The 20,087-nt window shown below is 38.2% G+C and overlaps 1 protein-coding gene and 1 non-coding gene across 2 annotated transcripts in view; one reads left to right on the plus strand and one right to left on the minus strand.

The window, feature by feature from the left end:
* Nucleotides 1-20,087, plus strand: part of LOC117289649 (cytochrome c1, heme protein, mitochondrial-like) — a 34,754-nt gene that overhangs the window by 12,447 nt on the left and 2,220 nt on the right. The window contains exons 2-7 of the mRNA XM_033770868.1: nt 6,441-6,485; nt 10,076-10,224; nt 11,328-11,454; nt 11,789-11,906; nt 15,467-15,667; nt 19,699-19,799. Of these exons, the coding sequence (XP_033626759.1) occupies nt 6,441-6,485; nt 10,076-10,224; nt 11,328-11,454; nt 11,789-11,906; nt 15,467-15,667; nt 19,699-19,799 (741 nt within the window). The remainder of the gene's footprint in view (nt 1-6,440; nt 6,486-10,075; nt 10,225-11,327; nt 11,455-11,788; nt 11,907-15,466; nt 15,668-19,698; nt 19,800-20,087) is intronic.
* Nucleotides 1,127-1,202, minus strand: Trnan-auu. Its single transcript has one exon. It is a non-coding gene; the product is annotated as a tRNA-Asn (tRNA).

Here is a 20,087-nt window from a genome sequence, read left to right on the forward strand (position 1 = left end):
ACACAAGCTTGATTCACATAAAACAGCCGTTGATTTGTATTCGCGCCCTCACGGGCCCACAGCTCGTTTTTTTATTTTTTATTTGTTTCACTTTTAAATACACACAAAGCAAGCTAAGAGTTAGGTGAACACATTCAGACGGTTTATAATGCCGGGTGTCTCGTAGATAAGGCGCCAGAATTTTTGTATTCCTTAGCTGCATGAGGAAATGGGGTGGACGTGTGGCTAAGGATTCAGCTATCCTTGGCCACACAAGTGGGGCTACATTGAAGTCTAGTCAAGAACATCATGAATATGGAATTATCAACAGCCATCAACGGCCAATCACAGCGTGCAGAGTGTTGGTCAGAATGGACTTTTAATAGATGTTAAATTTGCATCGGGGATAAAGAATATTAATTTTTGGTTTTTACCCATACACCGATGTGTGTTAGCACTGTATACTCAGTACTTCCCCGAGTCCTGTGAAAAAATATCACAGGCATGTTACTCGGGTGGGATTCGAACCCACGACCCCCGGCAATTCTAGAGCAGTGTCTTACCAACTAGACTACCGAGGTTGCCCGGTAGCTAGAGGCAGTTCGAATCCTATGTTTTGGCAGCGGGTACCGCAACGATATAATAGATGTTAAATTTGCATCGGGGATAAAGAATAATTTTTGGTTTTTTTTTACCCATACACCGATGTGTGTTTGGACTTTGGAGAATGGACTTTGGACGTCGGTGTGTGTTTTGTATGTGCTGGGCATACTGCATTGACCAGTGGGCGACCAGTGAGGATACTTGGCACCATGTGGTTTGTGCATCATGTTTTCAATTGATTGTACGTGTTTAAATTAAACTAATTAAAATTAAATCTAGCAAGTATCTAGAATTGTCAAACTTACTAATTTATAAGCTTTAAGAAAAGTTTTCTGTGGGATTTTGCCACTGAACCCTCATTTATATGTGAAAAGGAATAATTATTTGACTCGCCTGGCGGGCTAGTGAGAAAGGGTTTTCAGTTGCCCGCCGCTATTTTCACTCGCATTTGGCGACCGCTAATTTCGAACCCTGCAGGACAAAGCATTTAATTAACATTATTTTTAACCTTTTTTAGTTTGATTTTTGGGGTTGAACAAAGAATTGACTAGAGTGGGATTCGAACCAACGACCTCCGGATTAATGTGCCGGCGGCGCTCTACCAACTGAGCTATCTAGCCCTATATTGGCGGTGTCTCTATTTTGTCAATATCTTTGTTCGGGGTGCCAGTCAGAAGCCATACAAACGTTTAACTACCGTGTAGCAAGGGATCACAACCAAATTACGATACAACCTTGGAAGCGGCAGTCAGGGGATCACCTTAAGGGGATGCGACTTTTTGTTTCAGATATCAGTATAAACCACAAGGGAAACTGACTGGGTAAATTTTGAAATGATTTTTGGGGTTGAACAAAGAATTGACTAGAGTGGGATTCGAACCAACGACCTCTGGATTAACATGCCGGCGCTCTACCAACTGAGCTACATGTATCTAGCCCTATATTGGCTGTGTCCCTATTTTGTCAATATCTTTGTTCGGGTGCCAGTCAGAAGCCATACAACCGTTTAACTGCCGTGTAGCAAGGGATCACACCCAAATTACGATACAACCTTGGAAGCGGCAGTCAGGGGATCACCTTAAGGGGATGCGACTTTTTGTTTCAGATATCAATATAAACCACAAGGGAAACTGACTGGGTAAATTTTGAAATGATTTTTGGGGTTGAACAAAGAATTGACTAGAGTTCGATTCGAACCAACGAATTAATTTATAACTAAATAAGTCAAAATAAGTGTATTATATTAAAAATAATGCACCTCAATTGTAACTAAGACCCACTGTGTAGAACCCCCGGGGAGGGTGCGTCAAGTTTACGTCTTTACTCTAAAAAAGATGATGGTGGGTACGTCAAAATCCAATAGTGGTCAGTCAAAAAATCTTTAAGAGGTGCATCGAGGTACGTCATGTTACGTCAATGTCCATTTCAACATGTATTTTGTTTATTTGGTGGAGAATCAAATAATGAAGCCATCTACCCCTCCCCGCCTTCGATTGATGTTGGTATTTGCAGACATTCCAACCTTTCAATGCCACAATCTGTGAGGTCTCCCTTACGACAAACTCATCTGTTGATATTTGCTCAATTTAATTAGCCGCGATCGTGATTGCGATTGTTTTGCAGCAAAACACGCATCGGCTGTCGAGCGCAATCAACAAATTTGCGCAACAATTTTGTGCGCAATTTATAACTTGCGCTATGCAGAATAGGCAGTTCCAATTGTGTATCGAGCAATTTGAAGATTGCGCACCATCGTGTACACACGTGCGTAAGCTTGGGCGATATCACGATATTATCGAATATCGCAATATTAATTTGGACACGATTTCGATATCGGATGGATTTGGTTTTAATCGAAATATCGATATATCGCGATATATCGCGATATATCGCAATATATTGCGATAATCGCGACATCGATTAAATATCGCGATGTATTTGCTAGCTGAGACATCTTGCACCCCATAGGTTTGGAGTAAAACCAGAAGAATAGGTCATTAGAACACCTCTCTTATGCTAGGACTGTCTCTTCTACAACTTTCACTTGGAGTTTTAAGACTGATGATGTCAAATTTCATTATCGCGATTATATCGAATATCGCGATATATTGTCGGCGATATATCGTGAATAAAATAAATCGATATTGCCCAAGCTTACACGTGCGCGCTGTGGTTTGAATTGTGGGTATTCGGGCCCCCCCCTCTGTTTTCTGTGCGTTTTAATAGCTAGTGCGCTTGGAAACGCTTGTCTCGAAAATCAAGCGGTACAATCTCGAACACCTCCACTCGTGCATGCACTTGCAAAACTGGGAAACTCGCTCTCGTAGGTACAAGGTTGAATTATTGGGTCGCACTAAATACCGACAACTCACGACCCCTCATGACCAACTCACGACAATAATTTGTAAATGCACTTTCACAGAACATTAATTGAACATAAGTCAACCATTAAATATATGCACAAGAGTCATATGCACCCAAACCACTTTCAAACTGTTGAAAAAATTGTAAAAAGTGTACAAAAAGTGTTTTTTACCCCGAACTTAGTAACGAACGGAAATATCCGCCATATTGTTTTTCGACGTACTTGGACGATTCCACTACACAGCAGGGGTGATACAATATGCAAGATGATTATTTACCTTTTCATGTGCCTCTCATAGTCCCCATATAGTTTTAAAAAATATTATATTTAAACCTCCCCTTTAAACTTTGAAATTTCAGAGTGTCGGCTTAGTTACTAACAAGAAAGAAAAAAAACAACAGCTAACAGAAATTACCCATCCCCCTGCGGTGTAATAGAATCTTTTTTTTACAGTTAAAAATACAAATTTTTCAACAGTTTGAAAGTGATTTAGATGCATGACTCTTGTGCATATATTAAACGATTGACTATGTTCAAATGTTTTGTTAAAGTGCAAAACGAATCTCTTAGTTCCGGTTGTTTCCCCGATAGCCTCAAAGTTTCCTACATCAGGCCGCTCATCAAGAAACCAAACCTGGACAAGGAGATATTCAAAAACTACAGACCCGTTGCAAACTTAAAATATCTTGGAAAAGTCATCGAACGAGTAGTTTCATCACGTATTTCTGATCACATTCATACTTTCAACCTGTCCGACCTGTTCCAGTCAGCATACAAGCCTTTCCATGGGACCGAGGCTGCACTAGTCCGTATGAGCAACGATATTCTCTCTGCAATGGACAATGGTAACCTTACAGCACTAGTCCTGCTAGACTTGAGTGCCGCTTTTGACACTGTTGATCACAACATCCTTCTCTCTCGGCTCCAGAATGACCATGTGTACGCAGACGACACTCAGCTATACATCACGTTTAAATCTTCTCAAGAAAACGCCAATGCATCTATTGCAAGACTTGAGAACTGCATCCAAGAGAATCGACGTTGGACACAACAAAACTTCCTGAAGTTAAATGATGATAAAGACAGAGTTCCTTCTATTTGGGTCACGTCAACAGTTAAATAAGGTTTCAGTGCCATACATCTCCATCGGTGATGCTCGGATAGCTCCCTCGCTGAAAGCTCGGAACTTAGGGGTTATTTTTTATTCATCAATGACACTTCAGCCACACATCAACAACATTTTTCGTTTATCATCATATCACATCAGGAATATAGGTAAGATTTGCAAGTACTTGGACAAAAGTGCCACTGAAAAGGTCATTCACGCATTTGTTATTTCTCGTCTTGACAACGGCAATGCTCTTCTCTACAGTCTTCCTAACAACCAGATTTCCCAACTTCAACGGCTCCAAAATACTGCTGCCCGCATTGTGACACTGTCTAGAAAATCCTGTTCTATCACCCCCATTCTGAAACAACTACACTGGCTCCCTATCTCTCAACGAATCATCTTCAAGCTGATGCGCATTGTCCACAAAGCTCTTAATGGCAAGGCTCCCCACTATATTTCTGAACTGCTTCAAGTTTACACTCCATCAAGGAATCTTCGATCAGGTTCTATGCTTCTCCTCATTGAACCCAAGTCTCGACACTCATGGGGTGACAGGTCTTTTTCTTCAGCTGCGCCACGCATCTGGAACTCTCTACCACTTAATCTTCGATCTTGTCTCTGTACCGCAAAATTCAAGTCTCTTCTCAAAACTTTTCTTATGTCACAGGTTTTCAATGACTAATTTTGTTGTGTCTGTTTTTCTTTGTGTTGTGTTTTGTTTTTGTTTTGTTTTTGGTTTTACTGCGCCTTGAACACCCAGCAGGGTGGATATGTGCGCATTACAAGTCTTATTATTATTATTATTATTATTATTTAAAAATTGTTGTCGTGAGTTGTCATGAGTTGTTGTGAGTTGTCGGTATTTAGTGCGACCGGAATTATTTGGTATTCACTGTGCCTGCGTCGTATACAAGAGATTTTATGTGCGTCGGTTATGTCCGTCCGTGGTGCGTCATTTTCCGAGGTTGGTAAGTCAAAAAATCGTTCGGAGGACCGTCCAAATCTGCAACAAGTGTGTCAATTTTTTGACTCAGGGTGGGTCTTTGGACACGCAAATCCAACTCACATATGGACAGTGACGCACCGTCCTCGGGGGTCCTCTAGTGCGTCTTACAATTGATAGGTGTATAAACTGTAAGGGAATCAATGATGTGTGGTGAAGAGGTTTTAAACTAGTGGTTTATAAACCCAACGAGGCCTGGTTCTTGATAACCAGGCCTCGGCGGGTTTAAACCACTGGTTGAAAGGGGCAACGACGGCAATTGACGTCGTTGCCGTCGTGAAGTATCAGGGCTGAGTTTAAAAGTGATTTAGCTGCATATGACTGTTGTGCATATATTTAACAGTTGACTTATGTTCAAATGTTCTGTTAAAGTGCATTTAAAAATTGTGTTGTGAGTTGTGACGGTCGTTGGTTGTCGGTATTCAGAGCGACCCTCTCGAGCCGAAAACGACAATCTGGTCCATTACATATAATTTTGACAGCTAGTCACCAGATTTGCCCCATTTTTACCATTTTCAAAAATTATTACACAAATTCTAAGGGCACGAACTTAATCCTCAATGTCTAATGAACATTCAAAACCCATTTCTGTGAAAGGGGTGTTACAAGGCAGTGCTGCAGTGCATTACTGAGTGAACGGCGGGCTATGTGAAAGGAAAGCGTGCAAATCTTACCTGCAAGAAGGCATCAATTTCATTAGATTCACATTCCATTGCAGCATACATTTTTAGGTGGAAGATTTTGGTGAAATAATGAAGCTTCCATTATTCAGAAATTCCCGTTTTGATCGTACTCTCACATTTTGCCGTGCGTACGCGTACATTCGCATATAAGCCAAAGACATAAACAAATTTATGCCCTTCTTGGTCACCGTATCTTGATTGCACAGCGTTAACATGCAAGCCTGTCTTGCGTACGCACGTCACAGACAAGGCAGAATACAATTAAAACAGGAATTACTTAAGGGTGGGCATTTGGGAGCTGCATTATTTCGTAAAATGTTTTTACCAGGGCTACCGTAGACCTACGTATAAATAGGACCAATCTACTTTGTATCCTTGGCCTCAGCACCAACACAATCCAATGTTTGTGCATGGTGAAGTTTTATCTCCATCTCATTCTCGATCTTTTAACTTAATGATCGAATGCTGCTGTTGTGCTGTTCTTGTACGTATCGTGTAAATAACACTGCTGCTGGAATTAGAAAAAGAAAAAAAAATGAGAATGATATTGAGTTTTTTTTTAATCATCTTAATAAATAAACTTCCAAATTCAAAGTGTCAGTTGTTGGCTTTGTAAAATTGATGTTCTAAATTCTACACCATAAGATGGAATGAGTTCATTGTCATGATGTTTGTAAACCTCTCTCTCTATTGCAGGCAAATATGTCAGCATTCTCTGGGGTGAAAGCAGGCAAGAAAGCAGTAAGTAATCATTTATGTTTAGAGACTAATCTACTATGGGTTGGGGTTTGGAGAATCATTGCATTTGCATACGTAGAACAATCCTCACTTATTAAAACATTGATGTTGGAGGCCAAGTTTGAGAGGCTGAGATTCCAAACACACCATGCAGAATTTCACATCAGTAACTACAGATGTATTCCAGACTTTCTGCATCATGGTGAACACGGAAATTGGTGTAGAACACGGAATCAATTCAATTGCATGGAATTTCACGGAATTAAACAAAAATGTCAGAATTAAACAGAAATCTAAATAATAGGTTTAAATATTGTCTAAAATAAGATCGAGAACCAACAAAAACAACATTAAAATACCTTGAAAGTTTTTATTCTTGCGATATAAAGTCCATTACTAGGCCTACCGATTGGATCTTTCCCACGCACACTCCGCCTGGTAGGCCACCCGGCTGCATTCACATATTTCAGTCTGTGTATTGTTTGCCAGCATTCCACTTTGTATGCTTACCTATGCGAAGTGTAGGGTTCCAGACGACAGTGCCATGAACTGTGCGCCAATGTTTTTCCAGGACAAACATGGACAGATAATTACCCACGTTCGTCCTAAAAAAAAACAAATACGCAAACCGTGCTGGTATCCAACCATTATAAGCACAAATGGATAGGTTTCCATTGGGGAAAACTCCACAACGCAAGCGCTAACGTTATCAGTATCACCACACATTCGAGTGAGACAATAATACGCTTTTTCCTGCATGTTTATTGTTCATAGTTTCAGTGTTAAGGTAATAAATTTACATTGAGCTTTATAAGTGGGTATTTGTGTCATGTTTATAGGGTTTTTTTTTCACCTTAAATTTACACCGTTGTTATCACGGAAACAGTTAAAAAATATGTCGACATCCTAAAAGTAGGATGTCGTCTTCAAATAAGTTACCTTGATAAATAAAATAAAATGAAGATGAATTACATTAGGGTGGTTTAAGGAACTTGTTGCATTGGATCGATCGAGTTGGTCTTTGAAAAGCGTTTGAAACCGTTATGAAATGCAAATGGTTAGATAGATAATTTAAAAGTAGAATATAATTGTCCACACAAACAAGCCTCGAAATTGCACGGTTTTCCTTATTACGTCGCAAAAAAACACTGTCGGCCATTTTGTGGAGTCAAAATGTTAACTCAAAGAAATGGCCGACCATGCTAGTTTGCGTCGTAAAAGGAGACCGTACAATTTCGAGTCATACTTGAGTGGATCATTATATTTTACTTTTAAAACATCTTTTTAACCATGCATTTCATAACACACGGTTTCAAAATGCTTTTCAAAGACCAACTCATGCTTTTCAAAGACCAACTCATGCTTTTCAAAGACCAACTCATGCTTTTCAAAGACCAACTCATGCTTTTCAAAGACCAACTCATGCTTTTCAAAGACCAACGCGTTCCTTTTAAGGCATTCTGCAGTTCCAATACCGTAATTTTCGGATTAAAAACCGCGGTTTATATGTTGGTTTGACATTTTTTTTTAACTCCTGCGGTTTATTCGCCGGGCAGCTTGCATGCAGACATATTAATATTAAAGAAGAAAAAAAAAGTGTACATTTTTTTAAAAAGATATTGTTTAAAAAAACTTCTTATAACAATACAAAACAGACAGGAAAAATCATACACTGGCGCACCAAACTAGCTCTGAAAATCCTTTAACAAGAAATTATTGCGACATGGAAGACTCCACCAACCTTGTCTGCTGTTACAAGGCCATGCCTCGATTTTATTCCAGATGAATGGGTCACAAAAAGTCCTATTTCTACTCCATAATAAATCCATCTGTCCAACAAGACCGTTTTTTGTACATATTTATGAACACTTTGAACGTCAAAATAAGGCAAGATCATGAGTACAAGGATAGCTGCAAGCTAAGTGTCATTGCTTACTTCTGGGTGCATGTTTTTTGGGAGATTCTTTTTTATTTAGAGCAGACTTTGAAACGATCGTCGGATGGTCGGACTCGTCTGTCACTTCACCCCTCATCAAGCGGCCCATGGATGTAAGCAAATCATCGCGGGATTTGGAGAATAAACTTGTTTGAAACAAAAACACACGTTAAAGCCATTATACACTTTCGGTAAACAGTGTTGTCCAAAGGCCCACACTTCGTGTATCACAACTTATATATAAAATTACAAACCTGTGAAAGTTTAGGCGCAATCTGTCATCAGAGTTGGGAGAAAATAATAGGAAAACCCACCCTTGTTTCCACACGTTTCGCCGTGTCATGACATGTTTTGAAATAAATCCGCAATTCTCGACAACGAGAATTGATAATTGTTTTAATGTTTTCTCAAAAAGTAAAGCATTTCATGGAATAATATTTCAAGAGAAGTCTTTCACCATGACCTTCTGTAAACCCTGTAAGTTATTTGTAAAACTGTGAACTTTTATTTTTTTTTCTGTTCCGAAAGTGTATAATGGCGTTAATAAGGAGGTTGCAGCAAAGATCTTTCTTTATTTTCACCATATTTAAATGAAAATGCTAACAATTAAAAATAAAGTTCTGCTGGTTGGAGTTTGTTATCTTCGGTCCTGCTACTTGCGCCGTCAACTCGCCCTCAACTCCCTTGTGCCGTCTATTCGCCTGTGCCGTCAACTCAATCACTACGCAGATGGCAGGTATGAATTAGTTTTCACCCAAGACATCAGCTATCAATTAACACGGCGCGCAGTACATAAGAAACTATGCTGTACCAATCATTGACATTTTGGGCCTAGAATAATCCATATGCAGAAAGGCGTCTGTTGTCCATATTGTGTAAGCTCTGTAAAATAAAAAGAAGCAAAATGGCAGCCGATGGTTTTGCTGCTTAATGAGTAAAACCTAAATTTTTTAACCGAAATGTAACTCAAAGTTATGAAAATTCTCCTTTAGCTAATACTTTACAGTTCTTTGCCTCTTTTGTGGATTTTATATGTAGTATTGTAGGAGTTGACAGCGAGTTGACGGCACCAAGTGAGTTAAAGGCGAGTTGACGTCAAGGTAGGACCCCACTTTCGCACAGCCCCTTTCTTCGTGCGCTAGTGACTGTGGTTTAGTTGCCGGGCGGTTTATGCTCCGACACTTAAATATTTTGTTCCTATATTTTGGGGAAGGGCGGTTTATACGCCGGGCGGTTTATAATCCGAAAATAACGGTTCTTAAAATGCAGATGATCGCTTGATGTCGGCGTCAACATGAAGTTCCAACAACCTCATATTCTCCTGCTTTTAAAAACAGCCAAAATATTGACATACGACGTGCTGTACACAGACCGCGTTTGTACAGTTTTCATGAAGTTACATGTAGTTGTACATGTATCATCACTCAAGCTACATCTCTCAACATCAACCATCATGTTACAGGTCTTGAATTACACAGAGGCCTTGGCCTTGGTGCCCATTCAAAGGTTTCCCATAGATAGACTGATATTCCCCATAGAAGTTACCTTTGCAAAATGAAAATGTCTAGCTCTCTCAGGCCTGCTGTTTGACAACATTGAGGTTGACTGAAATAAAGTTGTGTGAAGTTGAATATTGTTGATGTTTGTTTGCTCTTAGATGTTGGGGACGTTGGGTGTTCTAGCAGCAGGTAGTGCTGGTATTGCCACTGCTCTACATATGTCTGTCAATGCTGAGGAAATTGATCTTCATGTTCCTAAGTTTCCATGGAGTCATAATGGATTATTCAATTCATTTGACCATGCCAGGTAATGTAGTAAGTTCTATTGTTTAACCAATGTGGCAAACTAATGCCATCATTTTGTGATACAACAGGATGAGTTGAATTGTCAGCTTAAGATTCAGAGCATACGGGATACATGTAGATTAGCCAGATAATATTCTTATTACATTACTACACAATCATGTCAATGAACCTTTTTAAAACAGCTAGACTTCAGCATATTGACAAGTCAAGTAGTCCCATGCATACACACAGAAGCATGCAACAATATCTGCTGACAAAAGAACGATCCATTAACTCCGCCCCACTGCGTATTGGGCAAAATAAATAAAGTCTGACATGGGTGTGCGCATGCTTGGTGCACCCCGTAGAGTTGTGCAGAATGGCATTGGAGAGGCTTACTTGTTCTTGCTCACACGTGCTCCGTGGATCAATCTATAGACATAGGATCCCACACTTTTCTGATATGAAGAATCTGCTATTATGGTTGAACGGAATTTAAACAAAAACTTAAAAAAGTCACTTAAACCAAATTGGTCATTATTTTTTTCTTGTTAAGTTATTATTTGATAATCAGTGTAATGTTTTCTTCCCTGTAATTTTGTTGATATTTGAACTAGCCCCCTTCCCCCAACCCCTTCTTTGATTTTTGAACTAGTGTTGCTTTCTGTGGTTGCTGGCATCTATGCATGGTTCAGAGCAAAGGCTTCTGTGGATTCAACACTGAAGTACACTCAGATAACCAGCATAAAAACCTGGCTGTATTGTGGCATAAAATACGTCACAACATGGATTGGATGAAGGTTGTTTATCTTCATTACTGTGCATTTTCCATTGTCTTATTTGAATTGAATATGTAGTGTGACATCACAGGGCTGTTTGATTCATAGGTGCTTTGAGCTTGCTGTGAATCACAGCATTCTTGCCCAGTGTGAAACTGATAAAAAATAAGTTTTTCACATAAGATAATTCTCACTGAGTTTTAGTTTTACTCAATTTATACTTCTGTACCTTCCTACTATGTACGTGTATAACAGAAGAACACATTTATTATGTTAATTTCATTCAAGTTGATTTGTAAGATTGTCAAACATGCCTTTGTTCGTTTCCTTCCCTTACTACACACAGTATTCGTAGGGGTTATCAAGTGTACAAGGAGGTGTGTTCAGCTTGTCATAGTATGAAATACTTGGCTTTTAGAAATCTAGTTGGTGTCTCTCACACAGAGGGTGAAGCTAAAGTTCTAGCTGAAGAGGTAAGATGATACTGATAAGAAATCACCTTACTTGCACCGCATGAAGAGACACTTGTGTTTTAAAACAATTAAATTACTCTTAATTAATTTAACTTACTATGATTAAAATAACATCACATCTGCATTAATTTCATGTTTGGTAAAATGTCAAAGAGTGTCTGAAATAGTGCTTTCAAAGATGCTTAACCTTTAATCAACGATTTGGTACATATAGGTAATCAAGAGTCATGTCAGTAGTGCTAGCACACTTTCCTTTTTCTTTCAAATAAAACAAAAGGTGAATTTTTGTTTGAAATCTATCATCATTAATGATAAATGGTTATTTATGGTTTAGTACATGGTTCAAGATGGTCCTGATGAGACTGGTGAAATGTTCGATCGTCCTGGCAAGCTATCCGATTATTTCCCTAAACCATACATTAATGATGAAGCAGCTAGAGCATCTAATGAAGGTAAATACTGCACTTTCCATCTTTTATTAGACTGTTTTTCATTTAAACTTCAATTATGTGTTAAAATAATAATTACTTGAAGTGTGCAAATTTGTTTCCAGATTTTTGTTGTTGAAAACTTGTTGAATACTTGAAATGTGTACATGTAGTTTTACTAGGTCGATGATTTTGACACTATCTTTGAGTGTTTAAAAGTTGCTTAGTTCTCAATGGTATTAAATTGTAGAGACACGGGAAGGAGCTCCGGTCCTCTAATGAATAAAGGACGAGCATTCGCCAAAATACAGTCAATTATAAATACGTAAATGAACAAGCCAATGACAGCTAAAATATATAAAATAAACTTCTCATGTATAGGTTTAATGGTAACCCATAGCAAACAACACAAAAAGTTACAACACTACAGTATATACATAATACATATGCATGTCATTACACGGTGCACAGTCAAAGTTCACAAAAAGGTCAAACATGTGTCTTCCATGCTACACACACACACGGAAGGGCGCACTACAAACGATCTATTCTATAAATAATGCGATCCAAACATGACCCTAAAAATCACAATAATTTAGGTATAAATGAGAGCCAAAACACAAAATAATACTCACACATAGCTCTATAAACCTAACTCTACCAGATAAATGTTTTTTTGGAGCATGGCCAGAGCCATGCTCCCTATAAAAATAGAGAGAAATCCAGACCAATTAAAATGTGCTCTTCCAAGAACGAAGCTATTGAAAAAGAGAGTGAATGTCATGTGACATCACCAAAAGTAAACTTTTTAGAAGTTCTTCAATGAGGGCGCACTTGGCGGATCATTACAAAATTATTTACCACTTCATGGCAAATGACATCGTACAAGCAAAACTTTTCAAAGTGGCTTATGGTGGCATTTATAAATGCCTTGAACACTTTTGAGGTGCTATGTTTTTCTTTACCAGTCACATGACAGACCGACTTCAACTTAACATTGTATAGACCAATCCGATGCGCACCAGTCGCGCAAGTGTTACGCACCGTACGCCATTTGCTGAGGTGTACATGTACCTAGTTTTGTGCACAAAGATAATAATAATAATAATAATATCGAAGTCTTATATAGCGCACGTATCTACCAAACAAGGTACTCAAGGCGCTGAGTATATACAAACTTTCAGAAAGATAGGTTATTGCAGTGATGAATTCTGAGACCCAATTATTTAGCACCTTATAAGGGTTTACAAGGTGCTACGGCGCATTAAGCAGCCACAACCAGGAACACCGGGGCGAACCCCTTCTCTTTTCGATAAGTGCACTGGGTTCTTTTACATGCGTTACACAACACATGGGACCAACGTCTTTACGTCCCATCCGAAAGACGAAGCAATGGTTAAGTGTCTTGCTCAAGGACACAGTGTCACGGCTGGGGATTCGAACCCACACTCTGCTGATCAGAAACACCAGAGTTTGAATTCGGTGCTCTTAACCGCTCGGCCACGACAAGGAAATTATGTTCCTTTTCACTCTTTATGGAAATTAGATGTTTTCCTCAACGACTTACACAATTTCCTTGCCAGGACATCATGATATATTAATGTACAGACCTTCGCTTATAGAAATAGTAGGAGCTCTTTTAATCGCTCTCCTGAGAATACTCATCAGGAGCTCAATTTGAGCTCCTAAAAAAACACTCTTCTTAGATTTTCCAGGAGCTAAATTTGTTTGGCTAGCATTCACAGATTATGATTACTAAATTAAATGGTCAGGTTGGACGTACACAAATAAAATTTACAGAAAAAATAAAATAAAGCAACCCGATCCCACCCCCATGTGACAAAATACCGCACGATTTTAAGGTTTTATATTTAATGTTTCCTTTTTTCAAAAATGTTTTCACATTTGATATAAAGCATTAGAAAAACAATATTTTCTTATGAGAAAATACGTCGTTGATCCATGGTTGATCTAGTAGTAGTTCTAGTATTGCAACGATGGACGGACGATGTAGCGTGTGTGTGTGTGTAGTACCGGTAATGTATCCGGCTGGGAGGTCGCTGCATGCACATTCGTGCGACTTCCTAAAGCTAGCAATCTGTTAATTGCGCTGCTCAATCTCGAGATTGCACAACAGATGTTGATTGAGCTACGTATGCCAACGGTTTGCGCTTTGCCCTCGTATTTGCGTCGCCTGGAAATGCGCTAAAATTCCCATGTGACACGTTGAGTCTTGTCTCAATGTGTTTATTGCTGGTTCGCGTAGATTTTACCAATAGAGGGCGTTTAATATCATGCTGGTGCATTGTTCCAAAGCGACCTCTAGTGTTCAATGTTTCTTTTATTTATTGTTGCACGCAAAGTAACAACGACTACAGGCGTGAAATCTGCTTTTGTGTTATAAATAAAATACACCGTAATGATCGAGGGAGCGCTGTCGATTGCGCACCTGAAGACAGTCCCAAGAGCGCGGTAGGAGCGCGATCGCGCTCATCAAAAATGAAGGTCTGAATGTAGATCACTGGCCACAAATATTTGCAACTAAATATAAACCAAATCATCTTGAAAACGGTGCTTGTCTTAGGTGAGTAAGGGGAAAAAGACGCGAAAACTGCATAATAGTTGCTAAAATGTGTTACATCGGCAGAGTATTTTGTCAGAAGTTCAGTATTTTACTCTGTGCCTAATTTTAAAAAAAATATCAAAAATCGTCATATTATGCAGCCATGTCAGAGAAATCTCATAGACATTAAGTTTCCATAAAGAGTGCAAAGGGAAATGATTTTCTCGTGTCTTTGTGCACAAAATTAGGCACAAATACACACCGCAGCAGTGGCGCGCGGCGCCCAGCACTTGCACGCCTGGATTGGTGTATAGGGTGCACAGTGATGCACCTACTGTGCTGTTTATCATTGTGTTCAGCTCAATGGGAAGTAGGGCTGTGTGTTACAAGAATCCAGCATACCATGGTACATGATCAGCCATGCAGCTGGGCTTTTTGATTCACAGTGGACGCATACTCATATTGCTTCAAATGAGAACAACAATTTCTGTGCTTATTATTAAAAACTTTGTTTGTAAAGTTAAGGTTCATTGTAACAATAATATTTCTAGTCCGGCAGCCCAACAGTGCTTACAAATAATACCACACAGAGGCATGAAAGAGATTTACAAATACCAATGGAAATGATGTACATAACAAAGTAATATTTTCAAGCAAAGGAGTAACCTAGGTAAGCTACCAAATAAGATTGTTAATTGTTTAACCTATGTGCACATACATGTATACATGCACACAGGTTTCCACTTGGCTGGGTACATTAAGTGTTGTGGTCCAATGGTTAATTTGCTAACCATTTAAAAACGAAACTTGTCAGAATTAATTTTTTAACACTTAAAACTTTTTCACGAAGATGCCTGTTTGTTATACTGAGATATAAAAGCTGATATTTACTTGCTTATTTGATTTATTTTATTCATAAATATTTGTCTGGTAGTAAAGTCTGAGCCATTTTCAGTGAATGTTGAAATCATTGTTCCACAAACTAGCACTGCTGTAATCATGAACTTGTTGTTTTTTGTAGGAGCCCTGCCTCCTGATTTGAGCTACATTGCTCTGGCTCGTCATGGGAATGAAGACTACATCTTCTCTCTACTTACTGGCTACTGTGATCCACCAGCAGGCGTTGAGGTTAATGATCCATTATATTATAACCCATACTTCCCTGGACAAGCTATTGGTATGGCACCTGCACTCTACAATGAAATCATTGAGTATGAAGATGGTGAGTTTCCACAATGTAGTCACTGACTATTTTACAGTCAATTCTCATTCAGAGGAACTTGGAAGTCAAGATTCTGGCTGATTCTGAAATCATCCTGTGCATGTGCATGTTTCAATTTATTTAGTACATGTAGTACTGAACAAACCACCACAGGCAAGTGAAGTTATATGGGATGCAAGGTCATTTTTTGCCCAATTTTGAGCAAGAGACTGGTTGAACACTGTAATTCAAATAGTATGTAAATAACGGAGAGTATTTTAAATAGAAACACTCTTAGTTAAATTGCCCTCAGTACACTAATCCCCATTGTTATTTATTTGCAGGGATATGCAGCGTTTTTTTCATGCGTGACCTCTGTTTGAACACTAATTGGTCAAAAGGGCTTCTGGAATTCAGTCATTTTCAGCCTTTTCTGAAAAGTCTCAACCAAAATAATGTACCAGTAAATTGAAACAAAGAGCATATCTGTCGTTATGTATAAAAACACTCTGTGCAACTCAATTTTTAAAAAGAGAAATTTGTACGTGAAAAATGGCTTCCAAAACAGAGAAAACAAGTCACAAAAACACGGCAAATTTTGCCGTTATGAATGTTGGCAACAGTCCCCAATTAGTATGTATGGATAGATTATTTCATATTCTACCTGGAAATATTTAAACCGAGACCGGATCTTTCCTAGTCCAGTCAGGATACAGCGAATTCCACCGTTAATCCAAATCTCACATTACGAAAAAAACACACCAAAACTCACCACTAGACAACATGGTTTTCCTGCACGCTGATTGGCTAACGATGACATCATCGATTGATATCGGCATTGTTATTTCGCGTGTATGGTACCCTGACCAGCGAGAAAGCGTTCACCATAACAACCAAAGGGCCTGTCTAGCATGAGCTGATGAACGTGGGCACATGCCGGCAGTGCATATTGTTTTTTTCTGTGAACTTGTTTTTGCTTAACTTTGAAACAGAAAAGGGGCAAGAAGTGTGTAATTTATTTGGAAATGGCAATTGTTCAAAAAAAAGATTGCAATCTTGGGTTGAATTAAATTTGCCCATGAAGTGAAGGACGCTGTAGTTGGTTTTTATTTATTTTGAAGTCTAGAAAAAATAGTATTTGACGAAAAAGAAAAAAGAAAAAAAAAGGCTTAGCGGAACTGAAACAGGGGTTGCAAACAAAGAAAAGTGTGTAACAGTAAATCAGGGAAACTTTACAAAACACAGCCAAAGCAAGAATTCTAAGTCTGACTTAGAATTGTTGCTATGTCTGTGTTTTCAATGGTTTATCTGATATTTTACTGAGTTTATTTGATCAAAACAAACTTTGATTTCAGCATGTCTAGCATGAGATGACTCCTGGGTGCATATTGCATTTTTTCTTCTTATGTGAACTTGTTTTTGCTTGAATTCAAAACAAAAAAAGGAAAAAAATAATGTGTAATTGTTTTGAAAATGGCAATAGACTGTGCAAGTCTCGCGCGCACCAGAGCGAGAAAACACGACAACTGAAGAACTTTATTTTTTTATGAATCAAATCTTTGCTTTAATTTATTCTTAATGCCGAATCTGAACAACAAAAATTAGTTTTAGCAGTTTTAAACAAATACACAATTATCGGTGAGAGTCTATGTATAGACAAAAGTAAAAACTCTGGGACAAGTATGTTTGTTTGATCTTAAATTTTTTAAAACCCCTTTTGGAAATCTTCGCCCGAATGTGAAACTACTTAAAGTTGGTTTATACGCGGACGCACGATGGTCGCAAGGGCATTAGATAAACGCGTGACGCAGTTTAAAGAGGAAGCCGACGCCTAAACGACCAATGAAAAAGCTTTTCACCCCGCGCGACCAAAACAAGCGTCTGCGTAAGTTTTGTGATCGGAGATGGGCACAAAGTCTTAATTTTTACCAAGTAACCTGACCCGAGGTCAAGTTTAAATATCGGTTTTTCTTAGTTATTATGTTGACTTTATTTTTACTTTTATATATGATGTTAATTAGTATTACATTTTTAACAACATATGTCATTTTTATGGTCATAAACTACATTAAACTAAAGTAATGGACGAAACAAAATCTCCCCAATGTAAAACTCCATAAGGTTGGGACCACAATGGTCCCGGAAGTTCAAATCCGCGCGAGACTTGCACAGTCTATTTCAGTGGTTCAAAAGGATTGTAATCTGGGGCGAATTGAAATTTGCTAAAATTTGCCCATGTAAGTTAAAACCGCTGCACTATAGTTTTTTATTTTTAGTATAGAAAATATAGTATTTGACCCCCCCCCCAAAAAAAACCAAAAAAAAACCAATGTTTAGCAAAACTGTAACATGGTTTGCAAACAAAGAAAATTGTATATAGCCTAATAGTAAATCGGGGAAACTTTACAAAACACAGACAAAGCAACAATTTAAGTCCCTGGTTTATCTGATATTTTACTGAGTTTATTTTATCAAAACAAACTGTGATTTCAGCTTATTCTGTGTAATATTATTTATTGCTTGTTTTATTTTAATAACAGGAATAAAACAACAAACTTGTTACTTGTCCTGACCCGTTTTTGTTATTAAAAATAAATAATAATGGTATAGTGGCCTAGTTGTTAGCACATAACAAAGAACATTCCCATAAATGTGCATTGTAAAAGCACAGTGATAAAAACAAACATAGGCATACCCTTTATTGCATAGAATAAAAAATGAAAAACCTGCAGGCCATGTATAAGAAATGAAATCGCTTACTCTGAATTCATTTATCAAGTAAACATACGAAACACTTTTTTAATAATTTAAAATTGTTGTAATAAAACTTTTTATAAAAGTTTCAAATGTAAATAGAACTGAACTAACAAAATATATAAAAGTATATGAAACGAAATCGCTTCCTCTAAAATCATTCAGTTTTCCACAATTAAAAGGCTAAAAACGGAGCTTCAACATTAACCAAAATACATCAACAGAAAGAGAAAAGCACATTGTAAACACCCACCACGCCATGTTGGCCAACATCTACACGGTACATGACAGGTGGTTTCCCACGGATCGCCTGCTGTAGAACCTCAATTGATGATGTCATCGTCAGCCAATCACCGTGCAGGAAAACCATCTTGTCTAATGGTTACTTTTTTCGTAATGTTTTTTTTGGACCACCGGTGGAAGTTGCTGTATCCTGACTGGACTAGGAACGATCCGGTCTCGGTTTAAACATTTCCAGGTAGAATATGAAATAATCTATCCTTACATACTAATAGGGGACTGTTGCTGACGTTTATAAGGGGAAAATTTGCCGTGTCTTTGTGACTTGTTTTCTCCGTTTTGGAAGCCATTTTTCACGTACAAATTTCTCTTTTTAAAAATTGAGTTGCACCGATTTTTTAAATACATAATGACAGATATGCTCTATGTTTCAATTTACTGGTACATTATTTTGGTTGAGACTTTTCAGAAAAGGCCGAAAAAGACTCAATTTCAGAAGCCCTTCGTACTAATTAGTATTCAAACCGAGGTCACGCATGAAAAATCACGCCTACTCGCGCAGATAAATCACAAAAGAGACTTATTAAATCGAGGGTTCTGCAGGTAGACTGCCCTCAACAATTTTGAGCTGTTAAAACTGCACTTTCATAATAAATCTATGTTTAACAACACAGAGCTAGCCACATAATCCTTTTTCTATCATGTCTTACATTTGTATTACAAGGAGGAAAACGATGTGCATTTTATGGGCCATTGATGTCTTACAATTTGTTGTTTTATCAATGGCAAGAAACCCTTGATAATGTTGAATAATATTTGTGAGGTAATTGTCTATTGTAGTACTCAGTAAGATCATGCTGGTAGGTAGTTCAGCAAGATCAACATATCATAATGGAATCAAATTAAAACAGTTTTTATCAGCATTACTTGTTTTTATTTACATAGATACACTGTTCACTGAATCAAAACTATTCTCTGTTTACTAGTGGATCAGTTTGACAGACCTATTGACAATACCAATGTTAATGGCATGCAATCATTGATATTACTATTGACAGGTACCCCTGCTACACTTAGTCAGTTAGCTAAAGATGTAGCCACCTTCCTTCGATGGGCAGCAGAACCAGAACATGATCAACGCAAGAGAATGGGGCTTAAGGTAATTTCAATATTATTACTTGTAAATAAAGCAGTTTGTTCTTACATATCATGTGTGTGTGTGAGTAGGTATATACATTCAAACAGAGGACCTATAACGAAGGAGACATTAGGGTCCACGGTTCGGGAAAGGTCCACGGCTCGGGAAAGGTCCACGGTTGCAAAATGTGTATAACACAAATGAAAGCTGTTGCAAAAAAGTTAGGGTTATAAAGAGGGACAAAAGGAGGTCCACGATTGCAGGCATATAGACACTGGGGCGTGTGTGTATTTGTAGTTACATGGGATA

This window comes from Asterias rubens, chromosome 4, assembly GCF_902459465.1.
Source record: "Asterias rubens chromosome 4, eAstRub1.3, whole genome shotgun sequence".
NCBI lineage: Eukaryota > Metazoa > Echinodermata > Asteroidea > Forcipulatida > Asteriidae > Asterias > Asterias rubens.